Source organism: Pundamilia nyererei, unplaced genomic scaffold, assembly GCF_000239375.1.
Source record: "Pundamilia nyererei isolate P.nyererei 1_Seehausen unplaced genomic scaffold, PunNye1.0 scaffold00115, whole genome shotgun sequence".
NCBI lineage: Eukaryota > Metazoa > Chordata > Actinopteri > Cichliformes > Cichlidae > Pundamilia > Pundamilia nyererei.
This window is the reverse complement of record NW_005187516.1, coordinates 1,772,212-1,785,993: the sequence shown is the minus strand read 5'-3', so window position 1 is coordinate 1,785,993 and position 13,782 is coordinate 1,772,212. Positions and strand designations below refer to the sequence as shown.

Sequence of the window (13,782 nt, the reverse complement as noted above, 5' to 3'; positions counted from 1 at the left end):
AGCCCCCCGCCCCCTCTTCTTCAGGAGAGCTGGCGGGCGGGCGGGGGGGTACAACATGACGGATTTTTTTTACCTGAACAAAAAACGATTAAGACTATGTCGCTTGTCTCTTTGAGATTGTCATTGTTATTGTTCTAAATAAAGTTCATATTAAAGAAAAAAAAAAAAAAAAAAAAAAAAAAAAAAAGTAAATGGAAGTGAAATTTGATGAAGCGGGAATAAAGCCCACATTGCAGTGCTAAAAGCCAGCTAGGAGACCAGATGAAGGTAATCTGGATTGGAAACGCAAACTGAATCCAGAAATATGTAATTTTTTTCCTTTTTTTTGTTTTTAAACATCAAGTCTGATAAAGGTTACGTGGTCACTTCAGAGTCCTCGTCTCAGATCACTTTTTAAGTTAATCCCTGTGGGGTGCAGATAGGAGGCTACAGGTAAAGTCATTCGGGCGTCTCATTAAAATGAATTGCAGGTCGCCTCAAACACCGGTGCCTCCTCTGCGTGTCCGTTAACCCCCATCTTCTGACCCCTGCTGGTCAGCGCCCTCATTAGCATCGAGACTGTAACTGCAGCGTTATGTTGACGTGAGTTTTAGCCACCTCATGAGGTGTTTTATTACGTGCGTGTCTACATGTAGATGTATATAGAGCTACGAGAAGGGAGCAGGTCATTTAATGTCTTTTAAGGAGTTAATTCCTTAAACAAATCCTCTAGATTCATCGTCGTCGTCTGCTTTCCGCTCTTCTCCCCATCTATTCCTTCGCTTTATGCTCCGTCTCCTCTCTCACGTAATTGAGTTCAAGAGCATGATCAGCCTTTACTTCCTCTCATTTTTCCATCTTTTCTCCTGTTCTGTTGCTAATGTATCCATTTTAGCAACAGCTCAGGTGGAGAAAAAGAAAAAACAAAGATCCACATCTACTAATCGATGAACATTCCTGCCTCAAGACTGGCCAGACGGTCCCATCAGAATGTTAGTCAGTAGGTGGGAAGAGATGAGGCGGAGGGCTGCAGAGAGCCGGAGGAGTTTGAGCGTCTCATGTGAGGGAGGAGGTAGGTGTCTGAGCACAGCTGGTGAACGTCGTACCTATCCTCCTTGCGATAGGCCAGACAGCGGCGGATAAACGCCTGCAGAGCACAAAAGAGCACAAATTAAAATGATAGGAGACATATGCTACTCTACCTTTTGTTACTGTTTGCCACTAATTTAGATCCTATTTATGGAAAGGCAATATTATCAGCTGCTTCTCCAGTAAGTCTCTCACAGGTGAACTGCGGGTGGCTGGGTATTCTTATTCTGCTTTTAACATTTCTCCACCAGCTATAGGCTCTCATTTGAGTGTCACTCCAGCTTGCAGCAAATTTTCAGGCCAGAACACAGACTACTGTCAGCTACTTCAGCTCTGAAATTTGTAGTCGGAGTCTAGTGTAGGACGAGATCCTCTCTGGAGAAACAGCTGAATGATATCAGGGTAGGAAACAAGACGTGATAAAGGAAGGGGCGTAGCTAGCAGCTAGCTAAAGAAATACTAAAATGAATCATGTGTGTCTGGCTGTCCCACCCAACTAAAGTCGAGGAATAGGAAACTACTGGTTGCAGCTGACTCAGATGAACGAACATGTGTCAACGTGTCGCTGGACTGCCAAACTAAATCTCTGTTAATTATTAACACATTAGTGTGCAGCTGTAGCCAAAACTGCAACACAAGTCTCACCCTGCTTACGCTTAAAAAAACGAAAAAATCATCTTGAAATGTGAGAAACTAAAACCAGTGAACTTTTCTGATTTCTTTCACACCACAGACAAATAGGTCATTACATTTGTGTTAAAATAATATAGAAGTTTATCTCTTCAACTACACAAGGTTTGCCTCGATTTAATATCTCTAAATTTCGCCAGATGTGATTATTTACTGATGGACTGTTTCATGTCACTTTGGGTTTTACAGGATTTTGCATTACTGTCAAACAGCAGATCCATTTGTCAGGTATTGAATTACCTGGGCCCAAAACAGACGTCCCAGCATGGTTATTAAATCTATGGATATTCCTTTTAGTTGGGTGTAAAATATAGAAGATTTTATCCACAGCGCCCTCTATTAACTCACCATTAAGATGCTATGTGGTTAAAGGGCATTAGGAGATGCCATTTACAGGCTACTTTTCAGTCCCGAGTTTCAGCTTTATTGCATTAATGTTGAAATATTGCATCACTATGAACATAATGTTCGTGCAATTTGAGATATCGAGCAACAGGAGTAAAACTAAGCGCAAGCAGCATCCATTTTATAGCAGCTGTATCAATAAAGGTGACGTAAATGCCCTCGTGTGTCTGTAAACGTGTCTGTGTGTGCGTTACCTTTGCCTCTGTGCTGGCCTGTGGTTTCGCTGGGAACTGGACCTCTGTGGCTTTGAGGATGGTGTTTTCCTGGAGGATGTCCTGCTGTGACTGATTGTGACCAAACGGCTGTAAAAACAAAACACAAGATTCAAATTCAAAATGTTCATGTCACTTCATCTGACATTGGATGTTGTGGTGCATGGTGTTACGATGCGGCACCTTGCGTCCATAGAGGCACTGGAAGAAGATCACTCCCACAGACCAGACATCCACCTTATTGGAGATCTTAGGTGGTTCCTTCCCCACCACAAAGCACTCTGGAGGAAGGTACCTAAATACAAGATTAAGCGAACAGATTTTTAAAAAAAGGACATTGGCTATCAGATTAGAACTATATGACATTATCTTTAAAAAACTGAATTGAGCTGCTTCCATACGCGGGCAGGTCGGTAGAGGTGTGATCTCTCCTGGCACAATCTACACACTCAGACATACCACAACTACACACTTGCATACAGAGCACCAGCTGTTCGACAAGAGGCCAAAATTTGGGGCTTTGTGCATTTGTTTTGTGCTGAAAATTTATAAAACTATACGCTCTGACTTACAGAGGACTAAAAGTGCTAAAATGAATTTTCAATTTGTCTCATTAATCTCGACCAAACCAATTTGCTCAGGAAGACAAAACAGTAAAATCAATAAGACATCACTAGTCAGTTAGAACATAGGATAATTATATAACCATTCACTGAGTGGTGAGGGTCAACAGGGGTTTTGAAAATTGTGTGCCTGGAGCAGGCTTTCCTTAGTGGGTACGATGCATTTTGATCATTCGGTCAGTTAATAGCTGGCTTTCGCAATGCATTCTGGGATACCTGATGGTCCACATCACCACTCCCATCAGTCCATTAGTTGAGACATATGCAAGGTAACCAATCAGACGTTGACGAGCTGTAGCGACAGTTTAAACGATTTCATGCTGCACTGCAGCACACGAATCAGGAAATAATTACAGTGAAATACTTCAATGTTTTTAGATAATAAACAAATATTTTCAATAATTATTGATAAATTTATTTATGATCTATTTATTTCCTTACTTTCAATTGAAATTCATTTCTGACACATTTACATAAATAAATACATCTGTGAATAATTATTTCGGCACTTTTAGCCCTCCACTGTTTCCTTCTATGCGATAGCATGCTGCATGTGACATCTTTGTTATTGTTCTTCTCATGTGGGTAAGTTCAGGACTGTAACCTGTGCAGATCCATACTTGACTCTATACCTACCATATTTCAGTCACAATTCACCGTACAGCTTATTAGTAGCGCAGAGACACAATTTATACACGACATACGCCCACAGATTTAGTGCGCTGTCTCTTTCAGGTAATCTGCAATCATGGGTTTAACCTGTCTGTCAGTCTGGGAAGAGTATTAGCGTGTGTGTGTGTGTGTGTTACCAGTAGGTGCCCGCTCCCTGTGATGTGAGATCCATGCCATCAACACCATAGTTGTCATCGTCCATTATCTTGGACAGGCCAAAGTCTGTGATTTTGATTTCTCCACATGCTGTACCATCCACCAGCAAGATGTTACCTAATTGCCACAAACGCAGGAGATTCAGTAAGTGTTTAACAATCAGATATCCTGCTTTAACAGTGAAACACTAAAAATCGTTAGAGGAACAACAATTGACTTTGATTTCATGTCAAACAGGAGACTAACCAGGTTTCAGGTCGTAGTGGATGATGGGGGGTTTGATTTCATTGAGGTAGCGCAACGCGCTGACAATTTGCATGACAATGGAGCGTGCCTCTTTCTCTGACATTAGCTTGTTTTGTTTCAGGTAGAAGTCCAGGTCATTTCCTTCACAGAACTCCAACACCGTGCAGAACCTAACAAAGACACATGCACATGGTTACATACCGAGGAAAACAAACAAAAAAAAAACGATGAACAAACAAGACGAGAACAGTCTTTGCAACTTCAGCTTGTCATCAGTTTAGTGATCCTTAAGTAGCTAGATACACTGATTAACCAGTATACCTTTCTCTCAGGAGATGGAAAGCCTAGAAGCTAAGAAGAGACATTTCCTTCCCCCATATGTAGGTCAGAGGTCAGGGTCAGGACTTTGTGCTATTTAATGAGACCGATCTCAGTTTCCAGCCATGTAAGCGAGCTGCTTAGTTATCCAAGGAACACTTTGCAAAGTCGGTACAATATGAGCAAGAGTAACCTCAGAAATATTTAAACTGTCTTTCTGGACAAACATATAATGCCCTCATTTAGGTATATGAGTCTGGCTGCCACTTCCTTTAAGCACCCTCCGAGTCTGGGTGACTACAGCTCATGTGCTGAGTTAACACCCACAGACAGAAGTTAAACCTTCAAAAAATAACATCCATTGTCAGAGCACGTTAACACTGAATCATACATTCCACTGTGATTTTCTAATCTGATACCACCCTGAACTGGAGCCTCGAGGCACAACACAAACAATTCATGCATTATTTGAATATTTACTGGGTTTGGTCTTTGAGAAGCTTCAACACTAACTAGTGTGCACCATGCTGGTTTACAGCCATTAGAAAAAAAGGTTTTTAACACAGTGCTAAGAGAGGCGCATCCTGAGGATATGTGAACCCAGCAGGGCAGCAGCTGGCAGATGTCACAGGTCACTCACGTGTCAGTATCCAGGGAAAAATAGTCATACAATTTGACTATTCTGGGATGGTCCAGCTGCTTGTGTATCCGGTACTCCCTGCATGCATGCCTAGAAGGGAAAATGTGTCAAAACAGCATGTGTAAATAGGGAAACATGTTGTCTTTGTGGACCTCAATTATTTTGTGTCTGTGGATGAGACCTACTTGTGGTAGTTCTCCTTTTTCTCCTCTCTCCAGTTCTTGTTGAGCTGGTGGATTTTAACAGCAGCATAGCGCTGCTCAAACAGGTCAAAGGCCTGCACGTGAAAGGAAAGCACACTCAGACATTTTGTCTGTAAACATACATACGCCCAAAGAGAAAACAGGAAAAGCGCAGTCCTTCCACAAAGACAATACCTTATAGACTTCACTGAAGCCGCCCCTGCCCAGCAGGTGCAACAGAAGGTACCTCTCATTCAGGGTGGGATGGTCTTTAAATCTGAGTGAGAAAGATGCTTAGTGAGCAAAAAAAATTAACACAGCATAAAAAAAATACTAACCATTCATACATTCAGGATGTTCTATTATATCATCTGCCTTGTGATACAGCAAGTTTCGGTGCCAATGAATGAGGAATTAACCTAATGAGTACACAGCTGCTCAAGGCAATCACCAACTTCTTTGTGATTTATATTCATTATGTGACCACTTGATGATTTTATTACACATTAATTTTGTTTTCATTCATCGGCTCTACTAAATGACCACTGTGGAAAATAATACTAACGCTCATCCACAGTCACGTCTTAACTGTCAGTAAACAAGATCCTTCAGCGGGGTTGCCGAGTACACTTACGCTGAGCTGTCCTCGTTGTTTATCCTCTTCAGCTCTCTGATATGAAGGTTCCTCACCCTCTCCAACCGCTCCAGCTCTGCTTGGATCTCTGCCTCCTCCTGGACAACCATGAAATTCAAACATTTTACAGTTTAAAAGCGTTTCACTCATAGTTATGGTCAAATTCTGCTTTCAGCAGAATTTTAACAATGTTTTCACAAACAGTTGGTTTATTAGCTGATGCTTTTCTTTTTTTTTTTTTTTTTAAAACACTCACCTTCTTCAGATGTCCAAGGCGGAGCTTAAAAATTTCTTCCTGCTCGTGGTACTCAGCGAGGGTCAGTCTGCCAAAACACAGAGAAATCGAATTTTCCTAATTCCAAATGACACCACTGCTAACCACGGCTTTCAGTAACTTTAAAAAAAGAAATATTCAAAAGTGAAAGTTAAAACTACCCATAGAAAACAATGAAGAGAAGTTTAGTATCATTCTCACAGACAGCATATACTTATTTCATTGTACTCACAGCTGGGGCAAGGAGGGTTTCAGGAAGGGGTCAGAATCGTTGCCGTTAACCACCTTCGTTTTGCGCTGCTTGGGCTCAGATGCGGAGGCCACAGAGAGGGAGGGAGCTGCAGGGTTTGGAGGCTTCCTCTTTGCCAGCAGCTTCCTTTGGCGCTCTATGTCCTCTCTCTGCTGGTTGATGCCCTCCTGCTGCCTGTGTAGAAAGAAAGGCACAAACAAGAAATGGATCATACGGCAAACACTAAGGCTGGATATAGACAACTCATCGCTGTTTATATTCTTGGCTGTGAAGTGAAGCTTGCACAGAAAAATCACTTGTGAAAAAAAATGGGTTTTTTTCCACAAAGAATCCAAACACAGTCAACTATAAATAATAGTTGACTGTGTTTGATTTAAAAACAAAACAAAAAACAACACATCACTTGATCAGGTTCTGGAATGCGTATCCGTCAGTCCACTGCTCCGTGTAGGATGCTCCGTGTCTGACGGTGGTGAAGTGGCCGAGACGGAGGCGATCCTGCATGCTCTTCTCGCGACATGACTGCTTCTCCTGAGTGCTCTGTGGGCAAAAACAAAAAACAGAACAAAAACAGGCAGGCACACAGTTAGAACAATGGCTCTGTTGTTGAAGTATCTTAGCTGAGGCTTGATACTGTTTTCAATTCAAGCTAAGGACTCTAGCAAAATATTGCAGTGATGAACCCTGATCAATTACCATGCAGACTAAAAGCAACGTTTAAATATTATGAAACAACACAACTCTGAACTAAGAGAGGTTGTTTAAACACCAAGTCCTTCCACCACTGTGATACTACATTTATCTCAGTGGAATCCAAATGAGAACAAGTGGCTGGTGAAGATGTTCAAAAACCTACCAACCGAAACACGCTTTTCTTTCTCTCAGCAGCTGTACAACCACAGCAAAGCTAAAACACCAGAGAACACTGGACTAAGAAATGTATTTTTCTTTAATGTCGTCACCTTTGCAAACAATAAGCTTCACGTTTACTCAGTAAACATTAGCTAATACATGGTAACACACTCCTGCATCATCTCCTCTTTCACATGTTAAAGAGAAACGATCAGCTTTAAATGTAGCATGTTGTTTTTTAGCCAAATGTATGTATGTGTATGAAAACACACCTTTTCTATGAGCAGCTTCTTGCTCATGGTGATGCACTTGTTGAGTCTCTCCTTGTATTTCTCCAGGAGTTTTTGCTGTTCATCAATCTGCCGTCGCAGGTCACAGTTAGCCTGTTAAAAAACAAAACAAAGAGGAACACAATGAAAGACTGTTTACATGTAATATAAACCTAGTGTGATTTTGAAAATCTTGGTCCACTACAATCATGCCTACTTGCCAATCAATCAACTGGACATGGCAACAAAAACCTTGACATATGGTCTAGATTATTTAAAATGATGCTAGCCAGCCAGACCAACAAGTTTAGTTTGGATCCATCTTCATGTAAACACTCAGTCAACATAAATGTTTTACAAGTCAGAGCCAGGCACTAAAGGCACTTCCTCTCCTTTGAAAGTAACCCTGAAGATTAAAGCATACTGGCCAACTGACTGATATGGAGACTACAGCCCCATGCGATCTGAACAGCCGTCCATCCTTCATTAACTGCTGATCAACACGGAGATCTAACTCACCCTGAGCAGGTCATCTATTCGCCCTTCTTTCTTTTCCAGGTCCAAACTTTTGTTGCTCTCCAGGGCAGCGAGTTTTAGGCCCGTCAGTTCAGTCTAAAAAAAGCCAAATAAACAGACACCAGTAAGAGACGACAACTGCCTGAATAAAAATTTAAAAAGAAGCAGAAGAAGAAGAAGGAAAAGGAAAAAAGCCTCATCATGTCAGTGTGTAATTCTTACCTGGACACATTTGCTTGAGGAAGCTTTGAGATTGTGCTCTCCAAAGCACAGACTAGTAGGTGAGGAGCTATTCTGCCGGATCTACGCACACAAAAGTTCTGTTATAAATATTAAATTTACAGACGTTTACTTGTACACAATGCCAATAATCAATCGAGTAAGTCTGATCCCTGAGCAAGACTTTTAGAGGACACATGCTTATTTGCAGCATCATATTGTTTTCTTAAAGTGTACTAGAGTAGCTTTGGAGAATTCACAGTGCTAAATAATCCTTATTTGGCTGACACTCGACTTTGGTGAAGCCCCAGTTCATCCCTCAAATACTCACGATGGAGCCTGGGGCAGAGTGTGAGTTCTGCGGAGAGCGGCGAACTGATGGGAGACCTCTGACTGGACTGGAACCATTTCCACCCTGGAACTTTGAACAGAGGATAAACTTAAGACTTAAGAAAGAGGTTCGAAATGATAAGAAGAAAGAGCAGTTTTTGTAATACTCACATCAAAATAGTCACTGATCTTGGGCCCACGTGTCGAGGTCTTTCCTGCAAAAACAGAACAAAACAGTTCAAATTCAATGTCAGCCATCAATAACCCCCCCGAATCATGCTGCTTTAACGCAGACATCCACCATACCTTGACTACTCTCTGAATAGGTATCAGCTTTCCTTTTTCTCCCTCTGGACGACTCAGAGTGCTTCTTCTCCGGAGTCTGTAAATAGATATGAAACAAAAAAGAAAAGCATGAATCCCCTGTGTTTTATCTAACAAGGCAGGATCTTGTGGTGGTGTTCAGCAGGAAAGAGCAGCAGGAAGGAAGAGTACATACTGAGTAGGCAGGAGAGCTCCCTCTTTTCAAATCAGAGTTCTAGAAAGAGAAAAGAGGGAGAGGTGGAGGTAGCAGGAGAGGCAGAAAAGAAAGAGTGGGCAGTGCAAGGAAAACACTACAATATGGCTATGCTTATAAGCACATATTACTGTGCATCTCTTTATTAAGTGGTGTAATATGCTCTGATTGTATGTGAGTTTCACCTCTGACTCTTTGTCACTAGATGATCCCAGACTTCCATAGCTGTGGTTAGAGGATTCATTAGCCAGACCCTATTCAGAGCAAGAATTCAAACACAGAGAACAAGAGAACAGTCAGCACAAGTCAGCTATTCAAGTTCTATAATGATCACTAAACGTAAACAGCAGTAAAACAAAAGCTGAAGGCAGGCGACGCGGCTGGCTCATCTGACAGGAATCTAGTCTCTGCAGTCCTAAGGTGTGTCACTTGGATCTCTTCCAAATCATGAACATTTCCAGGAATTATGACCTCCTTTTTAGGAAAACAGGAACTTTTTTGCCTGCTTTTCCACTAGCAGGAACACGTGTTTGATTTTTACTTCTGGGATTGTGACGTAGCGCTTTTTGGCAACTTCTGATCATGGTGGGAGTTAGCCATTGCTGCTTTAACTTCCGTAAAGCATGTTTTCTACAGCTAGCAAGTACCAATTGTCAACTAGATTGGATTGGCAGTTTTTTTTCCCTTACACACTCAAGCTAATTTCTCATGTAGCTCCTACAGTAGGGAAAAACAAAGGCATTTACAGCTCTGTAACGAGTCAAGAAACAAAGACACACAAAGGGAAATTTTCTGAAGAAGTTTTTGTGCACTAGCTAACTGTTTTTGAGCGAGACATATGAAAATGGAGGCTTTATTTATTTATCTCTTCTTCTGTACTGTGTTACCTTAGCACCGCCGCTCATGCTCCCAGTGCTGCCTCCCGTGTTGCCGCTGACAGCTCCTGTAAACCTGGCCTCCAGCAGCTCCTGTCTCCTGGGGTCCAGGCTGTGCAGCTCCTCCATTGGGCCTGGAATGACGACAAAAGCACAATACAGTGAGACGCTTATATTATCACCCATAATCGTGCTATACAGAATTAGAGCAGAACACACTGCTGTGGAAAAAAAAAAGAATAAAAATACCCAAAAGGAATAAAAACGAGCGCAGGAAAATACATAAGCCGACAGTATCAGGGATGGGATGAGGAAAAATTAGAAGGAGAATAAAAATAGAAAAATGCATTTCATTCGACTGGGAAGGAGGCAGCCCTTCAAAAGACGTGTTTGCAATATATATGCTGGAAATTACAGCAGCTGAGTGACACTGTAAGTACAAACAGAAAGCATGGAGGTCATTTTACACCTAGAGAAATGGGACGAGAACAGACCGCGCTGGCTTGAGTCTGCCAACACAAAAATTGTCAGCTGGCCCATCTACAGTATTGTTTCTTTAAAAGTTAGCCTGTCACACATCCTCATTGCACTGTCCTCAAGCAGTTTAACATTTCAGGATTTCAGTACTTCTGAACATTTGCAGATGGAGGAAAAATAACAAGTTGCTACATCACTCAAAAAAGAAGCAGACGGCAGCAGTGTGTCTAATTGAAATGCTACACGTGTGCATCAGTTCTCCTCACCCTGTTGAGTATATATATATATATATATATATATATATATATATGTATATACATGTATATACACACACATACATTTCACACACGCTCAGTCAGACTGGGCCTAGAACAACCAGTTTCCCAAGTGAGAGGAAGGCTGGTCTTCATACTCCCTGCTGTATGCTGCAAGTGTTTGTTTCCTTATTGGACATTTCCTGGCTGTCATCTTTACACAGCTTCTGGCACAGGGGCAAGCCTTAAAAGGCATAATGGACATTATGAAACCTTTGTGCAGTCAAACTGGGAGCACAACAAAATATCAATAGTATGTAGGGTTATTTTAGGACAGACAACATTTGGGTTAAGTGATCTATAAAGCTAGACCTTCGTGTTGGGAGAATTATTTTGTCTATTTGGACATTATTGTTATTGGTCTTGCGTAAAAAAAATATTTTAATAAAAAAAATAGTCTTGAACACGTATCCTATATCGGTATGGTACCTATTACGCATATTTTGATACGCATATTCGGACTAACTTCGTAACATCGTCGCTGTCTCAGTAATTTTCCTCTGCCCTATAACTAATGGCCTTAGCTGGAAGAGTCTAAACGACTGCTGATATTTGCCCAGTTTTGTCACATTACATCCAGCAACTCCGAGTCACAAGTAAATAACATCACGTCAACAACATAGCAAAAGACGTGGAACAACAAATGCGCCCAAACTGGTTAAAAAAGTGCAACCCACGGCCTGTTTGGCAGTTCAAAGTAGCGGGGTCATGCATTACAGCGCATTAATGGATGCATGCATAGCTGCGTTGTTTAATATTCCACTAGAAGCTGTTGACAGGATGTTACAAACTGCTACAAAAACACTGTTTTCGGATCGACGGCGATCGAGTGACAAGAGATCACGAAACATGACAGCGAAACAAAACGAAACAACAAGCTAGCACTGCCTTTGTGCAAACACGATAGCCCGTTGCTACTTAGACTGGCCATCAACTGAACTGACAGCTGACATTTGGCTTCCAATTCACGGCATCACTGAACTTGACATCCATTTTTTTACTTGAACAAACGCTAGCTCGACACGGCCAAAATAATCCACTTCTCGGGGGGGAAAGAACGCACTTTGGGGAGAATGCGAGCGGGTCGTGCACTTGGGTGAGCTGGTGTACCTTCCTTGCTCTTTGCGGTCGCCGTTATTTGTGGTTGAGAAATCGTTGGGGACGAGGAGAGCTGCGACCAAGATGGCGTCGCCTCCAAACTTCCACCACCACTTCCACTGTTACTTTGGACACTCATGAAGCCACTTTACCGCCGTGAGGAGCCAGCGTACACACTGCCGTTCGCGGAAATCCCGAACTCGCGTTCATGGTTCTTGACACCTGCCGTCGCCAAACGGGCCGGTAAACGTGAGTGACTCCGTGGCTGTCGGAGTCGCTAGACGTCTCGCATTTTGTGCTCCGTGCGGGTCCTGCGGAGGAGCGGCTTCTTTCGAGACTCGTTGAAACCGATCCAACGTAACCTTTGCATGATGACCGCACGCGCGCCTGTCAGCATCCAGTTCGCGAGCGGAGCTTTGATTCTGGTAGGCGAGGCTATCGCGAGGCTCGCGCGCGCCTAGCTGCGCGGTGGGGGGATGGCGTGACACCGAAACAGACACTGATCTGGGATCATTTTACCCTCCTCCAAAGTAGCCCGAGGTTCACCGGAAGGCGCTGCTCAGCGTCGACCTGAGAACAGCTCCTTGTTTTGGTGAAAACAACAAGCACCCAAAAAAAAATGGCCGAAAGTTCGTGTCTGCTTAGATAGAAGGAAGGGAAAGATAAACGCGCAGTAGGCTTTATGTACACACATAGTCATACAAACTGACTTTATGTTCGTAGATATGCGCACTACTGTAAGTAGTACGTACAGTGTGCCAGTTTAATTTGGCAGCAGGGAGTGAGCGTGTGGGTCTGTGTGATGACTGAGTAAATGTGTTACAGTAGGCAGGGCTGTGGTCTTGATATACTGTTGTTTCAGTTTTGAACTAAAAGTTGCGGGGAGGAGGAGGGAAGGAAGGTATGGGGGGGTGCAGGTGGTGGGAGGATAGTGATGTGGTCTGGGCTATAAGGTCTTTTGTTCCAAAATTGGTGCAGTGCATCAAAATGCCTTTGCTGTGTTGTAAGGCAGCACACACACACAAAACTCTCTAACATTTAACTGTCTGGCCTACATCTCCCTCGGATTCCTGTCTAATGCATTTATGTAACCTCGACATGTGCAGCTGGGAGTCAACGACTGTGCGGGGAAGCTTCCTAATCCCTAATATTTTTAGTGTTTTTAATCTTACGGGTTCAGATAAACATTCAAAGTGATAGTAAACACACCGCAAAACGGATTTTGTGTCTGTCAAACCCAGCTTCCCCTTGCAGTCATATTGCATCAGGCAACAGACGGAGCCACAAATGATCATACTGCACCTCATATGCACCTGCCCATGGTAACCTGATTTTTTTTTTGTCACATGGTTTCCATGGTAACAGAGCAATCGTCTTGACAGGCAATCAGGAGGTTGTATAAGCAGTGTACTACATTACGCTACACTATGTATGTACACACACACACACACACACACACACACACACACACACACACACACACACACACACACACACACACACACAGAGTCACTCAGCCGTTATGATGTAATTCCAGGTATGAAACTGGAGTTGTGTTATGAGGAAAGGGCTGACGGCAAGCTGATATTCAAGAAGCAGCCACGACATTCCAGGAGCATCAAATGCCTGATGGAAAACCGGGAGTGTTGGCTGACATTTTACAAACTGCCTCCGGCTTGCCTATACTGCACACAGCTAAGGCCTGCAACAATAATGGCCTTTCAGAAAATAAGAAAAGTTTGACAAAGCAGAGGAAGTGAAGCGGAAAAGAAGTAGCCGCACAGTTGCAAAGGTATGACTTTTTATAACAGCTCTGGCATCCAACAGTCCAACTGTTAAAAAAAAAAAAAAATAAAACAAACAATTTTCTGTTTAAAGTATTTCAATTATTTTCAAGCATAGAAAAACTCGATCAATTATAAGAAAACAAAGAAACATTTAAAAT

The 13,782-nt window shown here is 42.5% G+C and overlaps 1 protein-coding gene across 2 annotated transcripts; it reads right to left on the bottom strand.

The window, feature by feature from the left end:
* Window positions 1-192: 192 nt before the first annotated feature.
* Window positions 193-12,349, bottom strand: LOC102197318 (serine/threonine-protein kinase tousled-like 1-B). 2 transcript variants are annotated; one of them, XM_005741992.2, is made up of 22 exons: window positions 11,850-12,349; window positions 9,961-10,082; window positions 9,259-9,327; window positions 9,056-9,094; window positions 8,863-8,938; window positions 8,728-8,771; window positions 8,558-8,647; window positions 8,230-8,310; window positions 8,011-8,103; window positions 7,495-7,605; window positions 6,774-6,910; window positions 6,353-6,544; window positions 6,103-6,169; window positions 5,847-5,944; window positions 5,408-5,489; window positions 5,216-5,307; window positions 5,031-5,120; window positions 4,073-4,242; window positions 3,808-3,943; window positions 2,559-2,670; window positions 2,358-2,465; window positions 193-1,126 (listed from the first exon to the last, which is right to left on the bottom strand). In XM_005741992.2, the coding sequence occupies exons 1-22, from the start codon at window positions 11,974-11,976 to the stop codon at window positions 977-979; spliced, it is 2,286 nt and encodes a 761-aa protein (XP_005742049.1). In that variant the 5' UTR covers window positions 11,977-12,349; the 3' UTR covers window positions 193-976. The 2 variants fall into 2 exon arrangements, with proteins under 2 accessions (XP_005742049.1, XP_005742051.1); XM_005741994.2 differs by lacking the exon at window positions 9,056-9,094.
* Window positions 12,350-13,782: the final 1,433 nt, after the last annotated feature.